General features: G+C 40.1%; 1 protein-coding gene across 49 annotated transcripts in view; it reads left to right on the top strand.

Moving 5' to 3' along the window:
• The window catches only part of RIMS2 (regulating synaptic membrane exocytosis 2), a 378,604-nt gene that overhangs the window by 230,609 nt on the left and 133,386 nt on the right, over positions 1-14,609 (top strand). For 48 of the 49 annotated variants that reach the window (XM_068161226.1, XM_068161227.1, XM_068161209.1 and 45 more), the window contains 3 exons: positions 4,833-4,901; positions 9,422-9,578; positions 13,709-13,825. In XM_068161226.1, coding sequence (XP_068017327.1) covers positions 4,833-4,901; positions 9,422-9,578; positions 13,709-13,825 — 343 coding nt within the window. The remainder of the gene's footprint in view (positions 1-4,832; positions 4,902-9,421; positions 9,579-13,708; positions 13,826-14,609) is intronic. The other variant, XM_068161246.1, reaches the window with a different exon arrangement.

The raw sequence follows: 14,609 nt of genomic DNA on the forward strand, positions 1-14,609 counted from the left end.
TCTACATGCCATTGTGGAATTGGGCTGAGCGGGGTGGCAGGCAGCTTATGTAGCAGTGGTAGGGAAGCAGGAAAGAGCAAGAGGGAAAGAGGTTGCTGGTGGTTATTAAGTTCTGATGGGAAGTTCTCCACTGCCCCCAAAGTAAGCTGTCCCTGGAAAACAATTTTATTGATAGTTTAAGGCTATAAAACCCAAAAGGTGCTAAAGTGAATCTTCTGGTTTCGCTTGGGTTAGGGTTATGCTGAATTAAACATTATTTATGTGGCTTACACTAGCTGATGGGGTCACTAGCTAATGGTACACTCCAGCATGGGGTCTATTTTGCCTTCAATCTGTAACTGTAATAACTATTAATCCTGGTGGAAGACATTCAAAAGTCCTTATTTACCATCTGTTACCCCCCAGTTATCAGACAAAATGGTAATAATATCCCTAAGAATGTTTCATTAATAAGCTGTATTCCAGTGCAATGGCAGTAAGATGTAATTAAAGCCATTCTTCACCTTTAAAATCCATCAGAGAAAAAGTGAATTATAGGCAAACCACTGGCATCAATGTATTAATTTGATGCACCCAGCATCCTGGGTGTTATATACTGAAACTCAGGTTTGAATTTATGTTTGAAGGGGTTTAATCTTCCTGCTTTTGAAGCAAATACCATATTCTGTACTGCACTTGTCAAACACTTTAGGATATTCTTTAAGGTTACAAAAAAATAGCTTTGTTGGCAACACTCACTTGGAATGACTTGTGGCAGGCTACATTTTCACACATCACAGATAAAGTATGAATTGTTCTTTTCCTGTGTTACGGTCAGGGGGTTCAAATGGATTAGATAATGAAGTGCTGTTTGGAAGAGAGGTGGCTGAAGAGGCACCGAGGCCTAATTGTTCAAATCTACATTGTCAATAGCTTAGAAAAAGAAAATTACCATTTAAAATCAATGCATAGCAAATGAAATTACTCCTGCAAACATTGCAGGAGGTATTAAACTAAGGTGCCAGCAATGATACTGGTATTTCAAATATTCAGTTCAATAAAGGAGTTTGACCTGTGCAAGTTGTAGTTGCTTCTGTTCCCAGACTTAACGAAAGACCTTTTACATAAATATAACCTGATTCCTTCGCAGAAGCTCCAAATTCATAATTCATCTCTATATAATTGACATCCTTTCCTTTCTCCATCCTTCCTGAAAACACTGATTTCCAATGATAAGACCAAGTAATTAATGCTGGTTGAAATGTCTTCTGACGTCTTCACCAGCATTTCAATTTGCGCTTGTGTGAAATATTGTTTAAATATTGTTGTTTTTCAGTTTAAATCTGTTAGAGTTGGCTTATAGTAGCCTCTTCTCGAGGAGGTAGAATACATGATCTGCTCTGCACACGCTTCGTATCTCCTCTTACAGATACTTAAGGGATGTCAGCTGTTTCAAGACACTTTCCTCTTTGCAGTAGTGAAAGCAATTGGAGACAGCCCTGAAATCTGATTTTTCTCTTGACTCTATCACTACTTCCATCTTAGGGGTGTCAATACAATCCCATTTACTTTCTCCATGCCCCATCTCTTCCCTGTGGGTCAGATGGGAGCAAAGACAGATGTCTGTATATAAAAAAGAGAAAAGCATCTCTGGATCCTAGAAGGTGATTTGGAGTTGAGGTATTAGGAGATTCTGGAAAGGGTGGCTGCAGTTTGAGGGGACAGAGATAGAGAGAGACTCCTGACTTTTATAACTGTGGTCTATTGAAGCTTCTTGGTCTCTCTTTCCTGCCATATATATCCTGTGACTTCTACAACATCAAATTTTAGCTGTGCAACTGGGAAGTCTAGAGCCCACTGTGACAGCAGCTGGCTCTTTTCATCCTGAAAGATGCAGAGCTTTTCTCCAGTCTACAGAAGATATATTCTAAAAATATGCTAAAGCAGATGTACTAGGCTGTAAAGATAAACATAAATAAAGAGCAACTGCAGTTGTAATGAGATTTATTCATAAGGATGAATTAGATGAGTTAATGACATTCATTTGAATCATAGTTGATTCAGTCCTCTTCTATCTTTCGTGGCATAAACCTTTCCAAGCATCCACATGATGAGCATCCACAAACCACTCGCTTGCCCTCCTCTTCCTGTGCCACAATCCTCTCTGAGAGAACCTGAGTGATGTTTTTGGCATCTCTGTACAGCAGTTACAGTTCCACTGCCAGATCAGCAGCAGGGTTACCAGAGGCCAGAATCACACTGCTCTCCCCTCCCTTTGGGGGCTTCTGTCTTTTAGATCCAAATCAAATCCCAGCCAAACAAGGGCTCTCTTGCTTGGTGTTTGGTCACAAATATTGTCCTTTGATATTAATGACCTGGTTTTAAATTAGTAGCTAAGGAGAATGAAGGCATAATTCTTGATAACTGGTGTTTATATCACCACAGCAGTAGGAGGATTGACTGAAAATGGCAGGTGAAACCAATGCTTGCTCTTTGGGAAGCAAGAGAGATTTTTGTGGGGCCTCTCTGATACTGTAATTAAGAACTGAATATTGTCAGACTGAATATTGTCCTTGTCAGACTGAATTTGGTTTAGAAATCCTGATTCTCAGTAAATCCATTAAGAGGATGAAAACTCTTCTAGGCTTTCTTGAGTCCTAAATATGAGCACTTGCTTTCTATTTCTTGTTTGAAATAAAGACTTTACTTATTCCTTGAATTCAAAGACACTTTTCCCCTGCCCACTATAGCATGGCTATCTCAAAACTTTTATAGCAAAAGGAACTAATAATTCTACCAGGTAAGAACTGCAGGGTGCAGGAGAGCAAAGCATGGCTTTCATTGTACTAATTTTCATTTCCTATTTGCAAGGAACCCCCTCGCTTTTCCTGCAATTCAATGACACTAATTAACGTAGCTCTACTGGAACTGCATGGTGTAATGGCAGGCCAGATTGTGTTTACTAAGAATTAATGCATAGCACACTTAGACCATTTACTAGTTGAATACTTTTTGCCATAACAGTTTTTATCCCAAAAGGAATCATCTGCAGCCTGTTCTATAAATTCATACATCCTCATCTTGATTGCTGCAGTCACTTCTGGCTTCTTTTGAAAGGCAGAAGAGCAGCAGAACACACAAACATACAGCAGGAGCAATCAGAAATGCAGAACAGCTTGCATGTGCAAATGAATCAATGACATTTCAGCTCAAAACAAGAGATGACTGGAAGAGTACAGAACGCTGATTCATGTTTCTCAGGATGCAAAAGCTTGGAGGGCATTGTCTGAAATAATGTAAGAGAAACAGAACTGAAGTTTGTTTCACCCAGTGCAAAATAAAACGGCAGAACTTAATGACACAGCATATTATGGAGGTCGAGAGAACACTGTGACTTGAAAAGAAATTTCCTGAGTTTGTAGGCAGTGCTTTGTTTAGGGACTTGTGATAAACAGGATGGCTTAGGAGAAGTCTGATTTGCCAGAAGCCCTGCCTGCTGAAAGCATGAAGGCTGAAACACAAAACTTGTGATCCTGCAAGCACACTATTTCACTAAAGAAGGGCCTTCCCCTATCCCCTGCTGGGTGGCCAGATGTGTTTGAAAAGCAGCAGCAGTTCCTGTGATAAAATGATTTCCACAAAATCTTTATCTTGAAAACTTTGATGTTTGTCAAAAGTCCTCCCAGTGCTTGTTCTACCAGGTTGCTGCCAAGAAGGGAGGGCAGGCATCTTTCTGTACCTGCCACCCTGATAGGACAATAATCCTGCTCTCTCCTAGGGGTCTTTAAGTTTACCTCAGGTTTCAAGTGGTATTTTTGTGCCTGTGTTTTTCAGAATCAATTGCCTATGGTAGGACTAAAAAGGTCTCCCACAACTGATGGTTTAGTGATAAGCAGATTAAAACTGCTAACTTCTAGTTAGCTATTTTCTGGTGGCCAGAGAATTAGAACAGCCAGAGTGCCTTGCTGAGGAACAGGGATGTTCACCTGTAAACCAAGGAAATCAATAATTGACATTCACGTTCCAGTGCTTAATCCTGATGCCAGCAATCAACTTGTGTTTAAAGGTGCCACAGAAGACAGAAGTAGAATTAAGCTAAACACAAACTGACGTGTGTAGCTGTCCTATGTGGCCTGTATTCTGAGTGTAATTGTGGATTTGGAATCTGCTTTTGCCAACAAAGTTCTGCCTGTTTTGATTGGTGTACTCTTATAGAGCATTTAGTAGGTTGCTTCCTCCAGGGTATCACAGAGACATTTTATCAGGACACATTATATTCGTGTAGCTGCCTGTCCTGATAACACTTACTATTACTCTGCAGAAAGCATTGCATCCAGTTAAGATGATTAATGTTTCTGGTATTGAAAAAATTCATAGAGAGATGATGCCTTGTGTGTGAGAGCTTGGAAGATGAACAGTGTGATGCCAGTTTCTGTGTGGAATGAATGCATACAGACATGAAGTGTATGAAAATATTCAACAGCAGCAGTGTTATGGAGCTGTATTTCAGCATTTCAATGTATATTATATCAAACACTTAGCTGGTATGCTAATACATTTGCCATGATATAATGTTAATAATGTCCCTTGTCTGCTTATATTAGTGCTTCTTTGTCTAGTATGAACTCCTTACATTTCTTTATGTATTACTGACTGAGGATACTGTTAACTTAAGCAAACCATTCCTGATTTTTGCCATGATATAATGTTAATAATGTCCCTTGTCTGCTTTTATTAGTGCTTCATTGTCTAGTATGAACTCCTTACATTTCTTCATGTGTTATTGACTGGGGATACTTTGAAATAAATGATACATTTCTGATTTTCATTTAACTTTTGTTTTTTTTTGGCAGGGTCCAAAAGAATCAGTGACAGTGAAGTCTCTGATTATGACTGTGATGATGGAATTGGTGTTGTTTCAGGTATTACTCTCTACATTTACACTTCTATGTTCAAAGTCCCTTCTTATTTCTAATACATTGCTGTGAATTCTGCAATGCTTCTCTGTTGAAAAATAAGTGGAACCTCGTCCTGTATTTTTCCAGCAGACACCAAGTAAGTGTCTTTGGTAATGCACATTAGGGAGCAGGGGCAGCAGGACTGCCAGCTGGAACTTCTGCTAGGCAGACTTTGGCCTGTCTTGGAGACTGGTTGACTGGTTGTGTCGGTGGCAAAGTTTGATGTTCTCTTGGTTTTGAAATCTGTATTTATTTCCTTCCTTTTTGTGTGTGTGCAACTGTCACTATGTTTGCAACTCTTCTGGTTTATCCTTGTCTTGTTTCATCATCCACGTTCTGCTCTTGTTTAAGGCTTTTCTAGTCACTTGCAGACTCATCCCAATCTTGGTTAGAATATATGCCTTCTTTGCACGCAGCTATTTGTCTCTCTTTGTTGTCTTCCTGCTTTCCTTACCCCAGTTCTTTCATACTGCACTTTCAGCTTTTATTTAACACGACACTTCACTTTGCTCTTTTTCCTCCTGCCATGTAAATAGTTGATCACATCAAGTATGTTTGCTGACGTCTGTCAGGTACTCTCAGCGATCCTTTCCATGAAATCAATGGTTATTCAAAGTATTGGACCTGCCAACTAAACTCCAGAAACCTGTAGGAAGGGCAAGAATTCTTCTTTGCTTTCTCTTGATTTTACTGCTGTTTGAAACAGTGAACAAGGTAGTATGTAAGGGGCACTTCCAATCCAAACCATTCTGTGAGTTTATGAAATCCATGCAGCATCCTTGGTCTTGTGTATTTATTGGTAGTTCACTGAAAGATGTATGCTGTCTGGCTTTGCCATCTGCCTGATTGAAGCTGAGATTTTCTACACCACACCTTTTTGTACAACTTCTCAGGTGCTGGTCTCACAAGGTCAGTTGGCATTGAATAAACTGGCGATAAGTAGAAGCCCAACAACAGAATATCTTTCTGGATGTGAACCTGTAGGCAAGATTGTGTCAGACTATATCAGCTGAAACAAAGGGAGCTTTATAAACCCAAAGACCACGGATCTTCAATTTATAGAGCATGCAGGTCTGAATAATCCAATTGATTTGATCAGTTTCTGTCAGCACTTTTGCAGAGGACATCCAAGTTCTGCATTTAGATGTTTAAATCACCACAGAAGGTGAACACATTTGTATAAAAGAACTGAACTGTCTCCAAAGTGCCCGTCGGTGAAGTCTTGGGACGTTAAGTACTTATGGCAATTTGGTTGTGTAATTGTTTTTAATTAGTGCCTTTTCCTAAGCCCTACCACAGTGAGTGTTAAAAATTAAACATCTGATTGAGAGAAAGCTTGACACCTCAAGCCAGTGCAGATGTTGAAGTGGAGAAAGTGCCACTTAGCATCAGTGTCTGAAACAAGTAAATTATTTTGCCTCTGCTGAATGGCAATTCCAATAACTCTTTTCTGCAGTTTTCATACAAAAAGCTTCTCTCAAGTCAATCTAGCAGCAAGACACCTAAATTAAAGAGAGTGTCGTTAGTGCTTTCCAGTTGTTTTTTTCAGGGTTATTTTAGTGCCCTGGCTGTGAACCTCATACTTGGAGGTTTCTGGTGTTCTGCAATTTTGTGGCTGAAAGCTGCAGAATGTGCTAATGATTCATTAATTTTAGTATTTCCTGAACATGTCCCCTGCATAGCACAACATCAGCACAGGAGAGCCTTACTCTGTGGATGAAAAAGCCAAAAGCATTAACATTCTTCCTTAAACCAGAGAAAATTAAAACTTCAGCTCAGAGGAAGCTATATTTGGTGTGCCTTGTACAAACCCTCAGTTGATTTGTATCATAGTTTTTAATTAAGCCCCCTGATGATTAAAACAAAAAAAACAAAGGTGGTAGTGTTGCAGATAACTTTGTCACATGCCTGTCCCTGGAGTGACTGCAGCTCACAGTTGTTTATAGCTGATTATCTCTTTACTGATTATCAGGTTCTGAGTGCTCTGTATATTGATTTAAGAGGCTTGCCATTGTTATGATTGATTTTATGGTAGTGACTTAATATTTATAGCTGCTAACACTTTCCAGTGTTTACCCTATTTTTACTGCTGTTATAAATAGCTACCTGCTTTGCTCCATATCAGCTCCTGGGTCAGGTTGCACTTATCACCTGTTGTGCTGTTCATAATTTCTTTCAACAGGAAAATAGTTTTGCTTTCCTTCTCCAACCTTATTTCAAGGGCTTGGTATATTTTGCTTTTTTTTCAAGTTGAAAGTTAAATCACACCTATTTCAACTGAGAAGGACACCATGACTTTTGGAATATCACCTGCCTTGAGAGACACATGGTTCTTTCAAGCCCTGGGCAAGCAAAGCCAGGCACATTCTAGAGAGAATTAAATTCTCAGATTAGGAGTAGCAAAGTTACCACTTCATAGCCCATGGCTGATCAATCATCAACAGCAGCTTGAAAGTCTATTTGGGGTTTAGAAGAGTTCCAGCATTGATTGCTGAGCATATAAAGACCAATGAATCATTAAGCTTTGATAAACTGTGGAAACTTCTTTGAAATTGCTGTATGTCTCCACACATACATGCTATTTTCTCCACAGAAAGTATTATGCCTTAGGACAGTGAATTCCACATTTGCAGTTGGGTGCAGTCATTTTAACACATCCAGCTTTTAAAAAGCCATTTCCTGAAAGCCTACATAAAACGCCCATGTGGTAGCCTTGCCAGCTATTGTCACTGGGAATGCTTTTGCTTGGACCATTTATGCCTTCTGTTATCCTAATTCAAGATTAAGCCCAGGGTGAGGGCAGGTGTCTGCATGGCTTTAGCTCATTTCATTTGTAAAAGACATCATTAGCTTAAGTTCAGAACCGAGGAGTGAAACCTGTTGTCAGTGAGTCATTGTTGATTTTATTGTTTCTGAAATACAAAGCTTTCTTGGACCCAACCCCCATGTTTAACCACACCATAGTTTCCTAGCCCAGATTGTAAAAATGAGCTTGGCATTAGACTTTGATTGTGGATGTTTCTGTTTGCAGTGCATTGTATAGAGTTATTAGGGTACAATTTTCATTGAAATGGCAATCGTCAATTTAGTATCTTACTCTAAGGGAAATGACTAGTTTTAGGATAAATGCATCATCCTGACCACAACAAAGAAATGTTACACTTTGATATAGTGGTTATTATAAATCCCCAATTTGTTGCCATTTATTTCTGTACTTTAGAAGTATAGGACCCTAAAAACTATAGCTGTACTGAAGTATAACAACAGACTCTCCTCCGTGATGTCCAATGATAGGACAGAGAGCAGCGGGTGAAAGCTGGAGCATAGAAGGTTCCATGTGAACATAAAGAAAAGCTTTTTCACTGTGAGGGTGGCAGAACCCTGGAGCAGGCTGCCCAGAGAGGCCGTGGAGTCTCCTTCTCTGGAGTTATTCAAAACCACCTGCCTGGATGTGTTCCTGTGTGACCTGCCCTGGGTGCTCCTGCTCTGGCAGGAGGGTTGGAGTGGATGATCTTTTGCAGTCCCTTCCAACCCCTAACATTCTGTGATTCTGTGAACAGGAAACAACTGTACGAATTTGGGGCTTCTTTAAAAAACAAAACAAAACACAAAAATAACCCAAACCCCCACAAACCCCCCAAGTAACCACAAAAAAACCCCACCAAAAAAGCACAAACAAACCAAACCAAACCCCTAGGAGATGACATTATAAATATTCTTGATCAGATTCCATCTTTTATCCTGCTTCTACTACAGATACCGTAGGAAAGGGACCTGGGGGTGCTGGTAGATAGTAGGCTGAACGTGAGCCAGCAGTGTGCCCAGGTGGCCAGGAGAGCCAATGGCATCCTGGCCTGTATCAGGAATAGTGTGGCCAGCAGGACAAGGGAAGTTATTCTTCCCCTGTACTCAGAACTGGTCAGGTCACACTGTGAGTCCTGTGTCCAGTTCTGGGCTCCTCAATTCAAGAGAGATACTGAGGTACTGAAATGTGCCCAGAGAAGGGCAATGAAACTATTGAGGGGCCTGGAGCACAGCCCTGTGAGGAGAAGCTGAAAGAGATGGGGTTGTTTAGCCTGGAGAAGAGGAGGCTCAGGGGAGACCTTCTTGCTCTTTACAACTACCTGAAGGGAGGTTGTAGACAGTCTGTTCTCCCAGGCAACCAGCACCAGAACAAGAGGACACAGTCTCAAGCTGCACCAGGGGAGGTTCAGGCAGGATGTTAGGAAGAAATTTGTCACAGAAAGAGAGATTGGCCATTGGAATGTGCTGCCCAGAGAGGTGGTGGAGTCACCATCCCTGGAGATCTTCAAGAAAAGCCTGGATGAGGCACTTAGTGCCATGGTCTAGTTGATTGGATAGGGCTGGGTGCTAGGTTGGACTGGATGATCTTGAAGATGTCTTCCAACCTGGTTGATTCTATGATTTCTATGAAATTAAAAAGTGCACTTTCAAATGAATTGAATATTTCCATTTCTTTGTAGATTATCGACATAATGGGAGAGATCTGCAGAGTTCCACGCTCTCGGTGCCAGAACAAGTTATGTCATCTAACCATTGCTCTCGGTCAGGGTCACCTCACCGCGGAGATAGCATAGGACGGACTAGATCGTGGTCTCCCAGCGTCCCTCCTCCACAAAGGTACACTGCTCTTTAACTCTGCAGGTTATAAATTTAAGTGGTATTGATCCTGTAACAATTCTGCAAAGAATGTTCAGGCTTTCGAGATGGAAATGAATTAGTTAGACCTTAAGAGATGTTACAAAGCCCATGTGTGGTGTTTTCTTTCTCCTCACGTTATACTGATGTGGAAAATCTCAACCAGTTTTGTCATGTTTTTCATCAAAACTCCCTCCATTCCAATCTGAGAAAAGAAAAATATTCCTCCATCCTTTTCCTCTTTCACTTTCAAGAGCTGATTTACAGCATGTGATGGTTCAAGGTTTTCTTAGGGTCCCTTTGTCAGTGGCAGATTTTGACCCTTTTGCCCCTGTAGAGTTAAGGCTCTGGGAGAGTCATACTCTTTTTTTTTTGGTTCTTTTTTTTTCCTGTAGTAATTTTTTTTTCTACTCTTTCTGTTAAACATTTGAAGCAGCAGGGCACACACAGACCTCTACTGAGAACTGTCTACTCCTGATTTTAGTAGGTCTCTGATAACTCTTTGTCTTGTGAAACAAAGATCAGGACATTTCTCCCCAAAGCCAGACATTTCAGCAAATGACCACTGTGCAGCTGCAGTTCCTGTTTAACCCGGAATTAAGAGTTTTCCTGCATGAATGAGCTTCCTGAAGAGGAAGCAGAAGGACAGATGTAAAGCATGAAGCCTAGTTTTCAGCATTTTTATCTCCACATATAGGTAGATTTCCAACTGACATAATTCAGCTGGAATAAAAGGGGAAGTTATTTGCCCCATAATGTTTTTGATATCCAATATTTCCTGTCAGGTACATGCATCTATCCCTTTCTTCTACAACCATTCTGATTCTCTGGTGTTCTGCTTTTCTTGCTAATACCTTTGTTCTTTTTGTTGGCTTAAGATTCTCTTGACATCGTATTCTCTTACTTATATGCTTGCTTACCATTTCCTCTACCAGATACAGACTAAAGCATTTATTTATTTGTTTATTGGCATCAGTGAGGTGTTAGGATTCTAAATTATACCACATGATTGCAGGCAGAAACTTCAAGCTGCTACTTGAAACCTGACCCCATGTGTAAATACAGTCTGACTTCAAATGAGACATAAAGCAGTAGACACAGAGGAGCCTATTCTGATTTCTTCTATCCTGATTTCAGTCTAAGTAATTGCCCATGCTAAATCTCCTAGGGTTATTTGTCTTGGATACAGGCATAAATGTGAGCCACATCTCTTTGTGTGGGGGTATTTGTGGCTTTGTTTGTGCATCTGGGGCAGAAATTTTACCCAAGCTATTAATGAACACTTGTCTAACACCGTCGAAAACCCTTCTTTTCATTCTCTTGTCATTTGGCATTTTTCCCATGTAGGAAACTTCTTGCTTCCTGGATGTCTTAAAGCTAAATCTGTAAAAATATTTTTGAGCTTACAGAGGAAAAATAAAGTATCAGCTGTTTCCTACAATCTCACAATCAGATGCATTATTTATGTAACATTTCCATGCTCACACACCAAACCATTTCTTTGAGGATCCATCTAGCCCAGAGAACTGGGTTGCTTGAGAGCCTGCAGAAAAGCAGCATAATGCTTGGGTTACACAAATGTCTCTTTTTTTGTTCTACTGAAAGTCCAGGTGTGCCTGGCGAAGCTCTAGGCATTATCAATCACATTTATGCCATGTATCTGAGTTTGCTAAGCATCTGCAACTACAGACACATTCCAACAGCAGTAAACATGCTGCGTGCCCAGGGAACTGCCAGTGAGTGACTGATGCCCCTGAAGGCAGGAGCTTTTGGGCCACAGGAGTGCAAGTTGCTGTTACATCTTAGAAGCCATTTTTTCATTCCTTCAACTTTCCACTGTATTTTGTTAGTAAACTCCATGGAAGCCACATGGCATAGTAGCTGACAAGAAATTGTTACTGCTCTTGTAATGTTTTCAGCTAATATATTCAATGGACAGTTCTCTTTATAGGTAAGAATGGAGTTTAGGCTGTGGCAGACACTGAATATCATGATTGGCTTTTTCTCTGGCTGTGCATTTGAATAAAGGAACATAGAGATGGCTGTGGAAAGTGGCTAGGCTGATATGGTGTGGAGCATCTAGTAGGATGCTTGTTGTTCTCTACCTGGCTGCTCCATACATGTTCTCTGTCAACTGCAATGGAGTGAAGACATGTTGTGGAAGCAACTTTTCTTGTGGAGTGAGTTTGATTGGAGAAAGAATGCAATTTTCTGTTAAATAGTAAATCTGGCTGACAAAGGCATCTTCAGCAGAGAGAAACAGAACTGAAACAGTAGTGACACTTTGAAGGAGGAGCAATACAGTTGTCTAGAGTAGGATGTTAAAATGCAGCATGCAGTTGAAATCTGATATAATACAGGAATTTAAAGAAGAAATTGTTTATTTAGAACACTAAGCCAATAACACAATCCTATCAGAGTGGTTTGAGCAGGCAAGAGTGGTACTGAGTTTTCAGGACTAAGGCTTCTAATCAGAGTATAGGTAGGAGTTTTGGTTGTGTGGGCAGACAGCAAAGGTCACATCTTTGGAAAACTCTGCAAAGAACAACAACTTGAGAAAGCTGAAGTGTTTTAAATATGTTAAAAAAAAGATGAGCAAAATAAGATGATAATACCATAGACAGGGGAGGGAAAAACCCGATGTCTTTTAAACCTGAATGGAAAGAGAGAGGGAAAAGGTAAGACAGAAACTAGAATTCAGAAAGCAGTAATGAGGATTTGTTGGGAAAGCAAAGAAATTAACAAAGCAGAGCAAAGGAGCCCTGTCAGTATATGTTTTAGAGTACAAATATACATGATTGAGTTTAGTGGTGTGGGGTAAAGCCTGTGCTGGATTGCCTATAATTTGGGTATAATTAAGAGGGTTCAAACATGTAAAGAGCTGTAGAGTAGAAGGAGGAAGAATTTTACTCACTTTTAATATAGCAAACATAAAGTCTACTCTCCAAAGTAATCTTTGTATTTGGTTGTATGAAAGCCAGAGTGGGGAAATTCTGTAAGAGAAATGAAGTAGAGCTGGAGACAAAAGCTTTTGTGCTGGGCAACATCTTCACAGCACTTAGATGCAGAAATAAACATCTGTGTGGCAGCAGCAGTGAAAGATACACATACAGCTTCACACTAATCAAGGGCTGGCAAATGACAGAGGATAAGGATGACAGGTATCAAAGGACTGAGAAAGTGACAAGGAAGGATGTGATCTGAGTGGTATAAAAGGGTGAAAAAGAACCCATCTTATTAGGGAAGACTGTGGGAAAGGACAGGAAGAAGAAGAATTTGTTGGTATAAACATTAATTTGTGTGGAGGGGCCAATAGTTCATTGGTTTGTTTATATTATGATCTCATAACTTTCACAAGTAACTGTTGTCTTCCTGTCTTCCTGTTCTTGTGGATTTGTTGTACATGACGTTAGTGTGTATCACTAGGTACTAACAGTTAAATTGAGTAAAGCAGCCAGTGGGCAAAGCTTTGTCTCAAAAACTGTGCAAGTGATTGGTGCCCTTTAACAGGACCTGCTCTCTGTGTTCTGCCTGCACCTAATTAAATAGTTCTTGTTCAGATTCTATGCTAGTGAGGCTACAAAATAAGCTTTCCAGTGAAAAACAAGCATCTCTTGTTTAATTCAGATGATGATGTTTTCAGCAGGTTGCACTCTACCATAACAGACAGAAGTCCTCATCCTTTCTTACTACAGTTTAGATCTTTCTAGTACGGTCAAAATTAAGAGCTCACAAACTCCTTTCAGTGTTTGTTTCAGCTAGGAAGGAAATTTTCCTTGAAGGTACTGTGTGGAAGGACTTACTTTGTCTTAAATTATCCTTTTTAATTGAAAGGGAAAAAAAAAATAGAGAACAGAACAAACTTTGAAACAAAAGAGAACAGAACAACCTTTGAAACAAAAGAGCAAAGCCCTATCCCTAGCAGGGACTTGAGACCTTCTCCTATAGGGCAATATTGTTTTTTACCAGAACATTTGCAATTATGTGAGAGTAAAAGCATCCCAAAGACAGGTCAGCTAACACACCTCCTTACCACCCTGTTTGCTAACAATTGTAGAAACCAATGGCACAGGCACACCCAGAACTCAGAATCTGATATCTTTTATTCATAGTCGGAATGTGGATCAGGGACCACGAGGGACTCGATCTACTCCTGCGCATTACAATACCCTGACCCGAATGGATAGACACCGTGTTATAGATGACCACTACTCCCCGGACAGAGAGAGGTAAATATCTGACTAGAATTAGATTCAGCTGTAGCCTACCCATCAACATGAATTGCTTAGCTTGGTAGCTCACCAAAGCAAATAGCAGAATTACTGATCTAATCCCACAGATGAGCATTTCCCTACTCATTTATCCACTGGCTACACGAAAATACATTAAACAATAGACAGGGCACACAGGGCTGACAAAACTGTCAAGCCCCCACAGGCATCTTTGCCAAGAGGGAATCTGAAAAATTATACAGTATAAAAGACAAACAATTTAGTTGTCTTTATTTAAAGACAACTTTTGAATAAAAATGATTTCTTATACTGTATGCATAAATTCTTTAAGTGCTGGTTATCTTGGGGGGGGGGGGGGGAGGAAGGTAACAGTAGGTTTGGTCATTTTGGTTGTTGAATAATGAGACATAAAAATGGATCATTTCAGCTCAGTATTAATGTTATGTTCCCACTGGATGCAGAGCAATTCACAGACAGAACATAAGTGTGCCCTAGCACTGTGTTTGTCTGACATCAACTTTATGAGCCATTTTCGTGGGGGAGAAATAATTATGGCAATATGTGTGAGAATGAAATCAGAGTCTTTGTGTTTAGAAGCCTAATGCTTTGCCTAATGGAAACTTCCCAAAGAGTGAGCAGAGCTGTAGCAACCTCTATGAATTTTAATGATGTAAAAAAAAGAATTGCAGGCAATAAATGGGTAAATTAGTTAATTTTGCTGAATAAATTGCAGTAGTGCCTTTGTGATATTAAAAAGATAAAAATCTTTCCCACTTGATTG

Source organism: Melanerpes formicivorus, unplaced genomic scaffold, assembly GCF_026170545.1.
Source record: "Melanerpes formicivorus ecotype bairdi unplaced genomic scaffold, bMelFor1.0.p_v2 SCAF_56, whole genome shotgun sequence".
In the NCBI taxonomy this organism is placed as follows: Eukaryota; Metazoa; Chordata; class Aves; order Piciformes; family Picidae; genus Melanerpes; species Melanerpes formicivorus.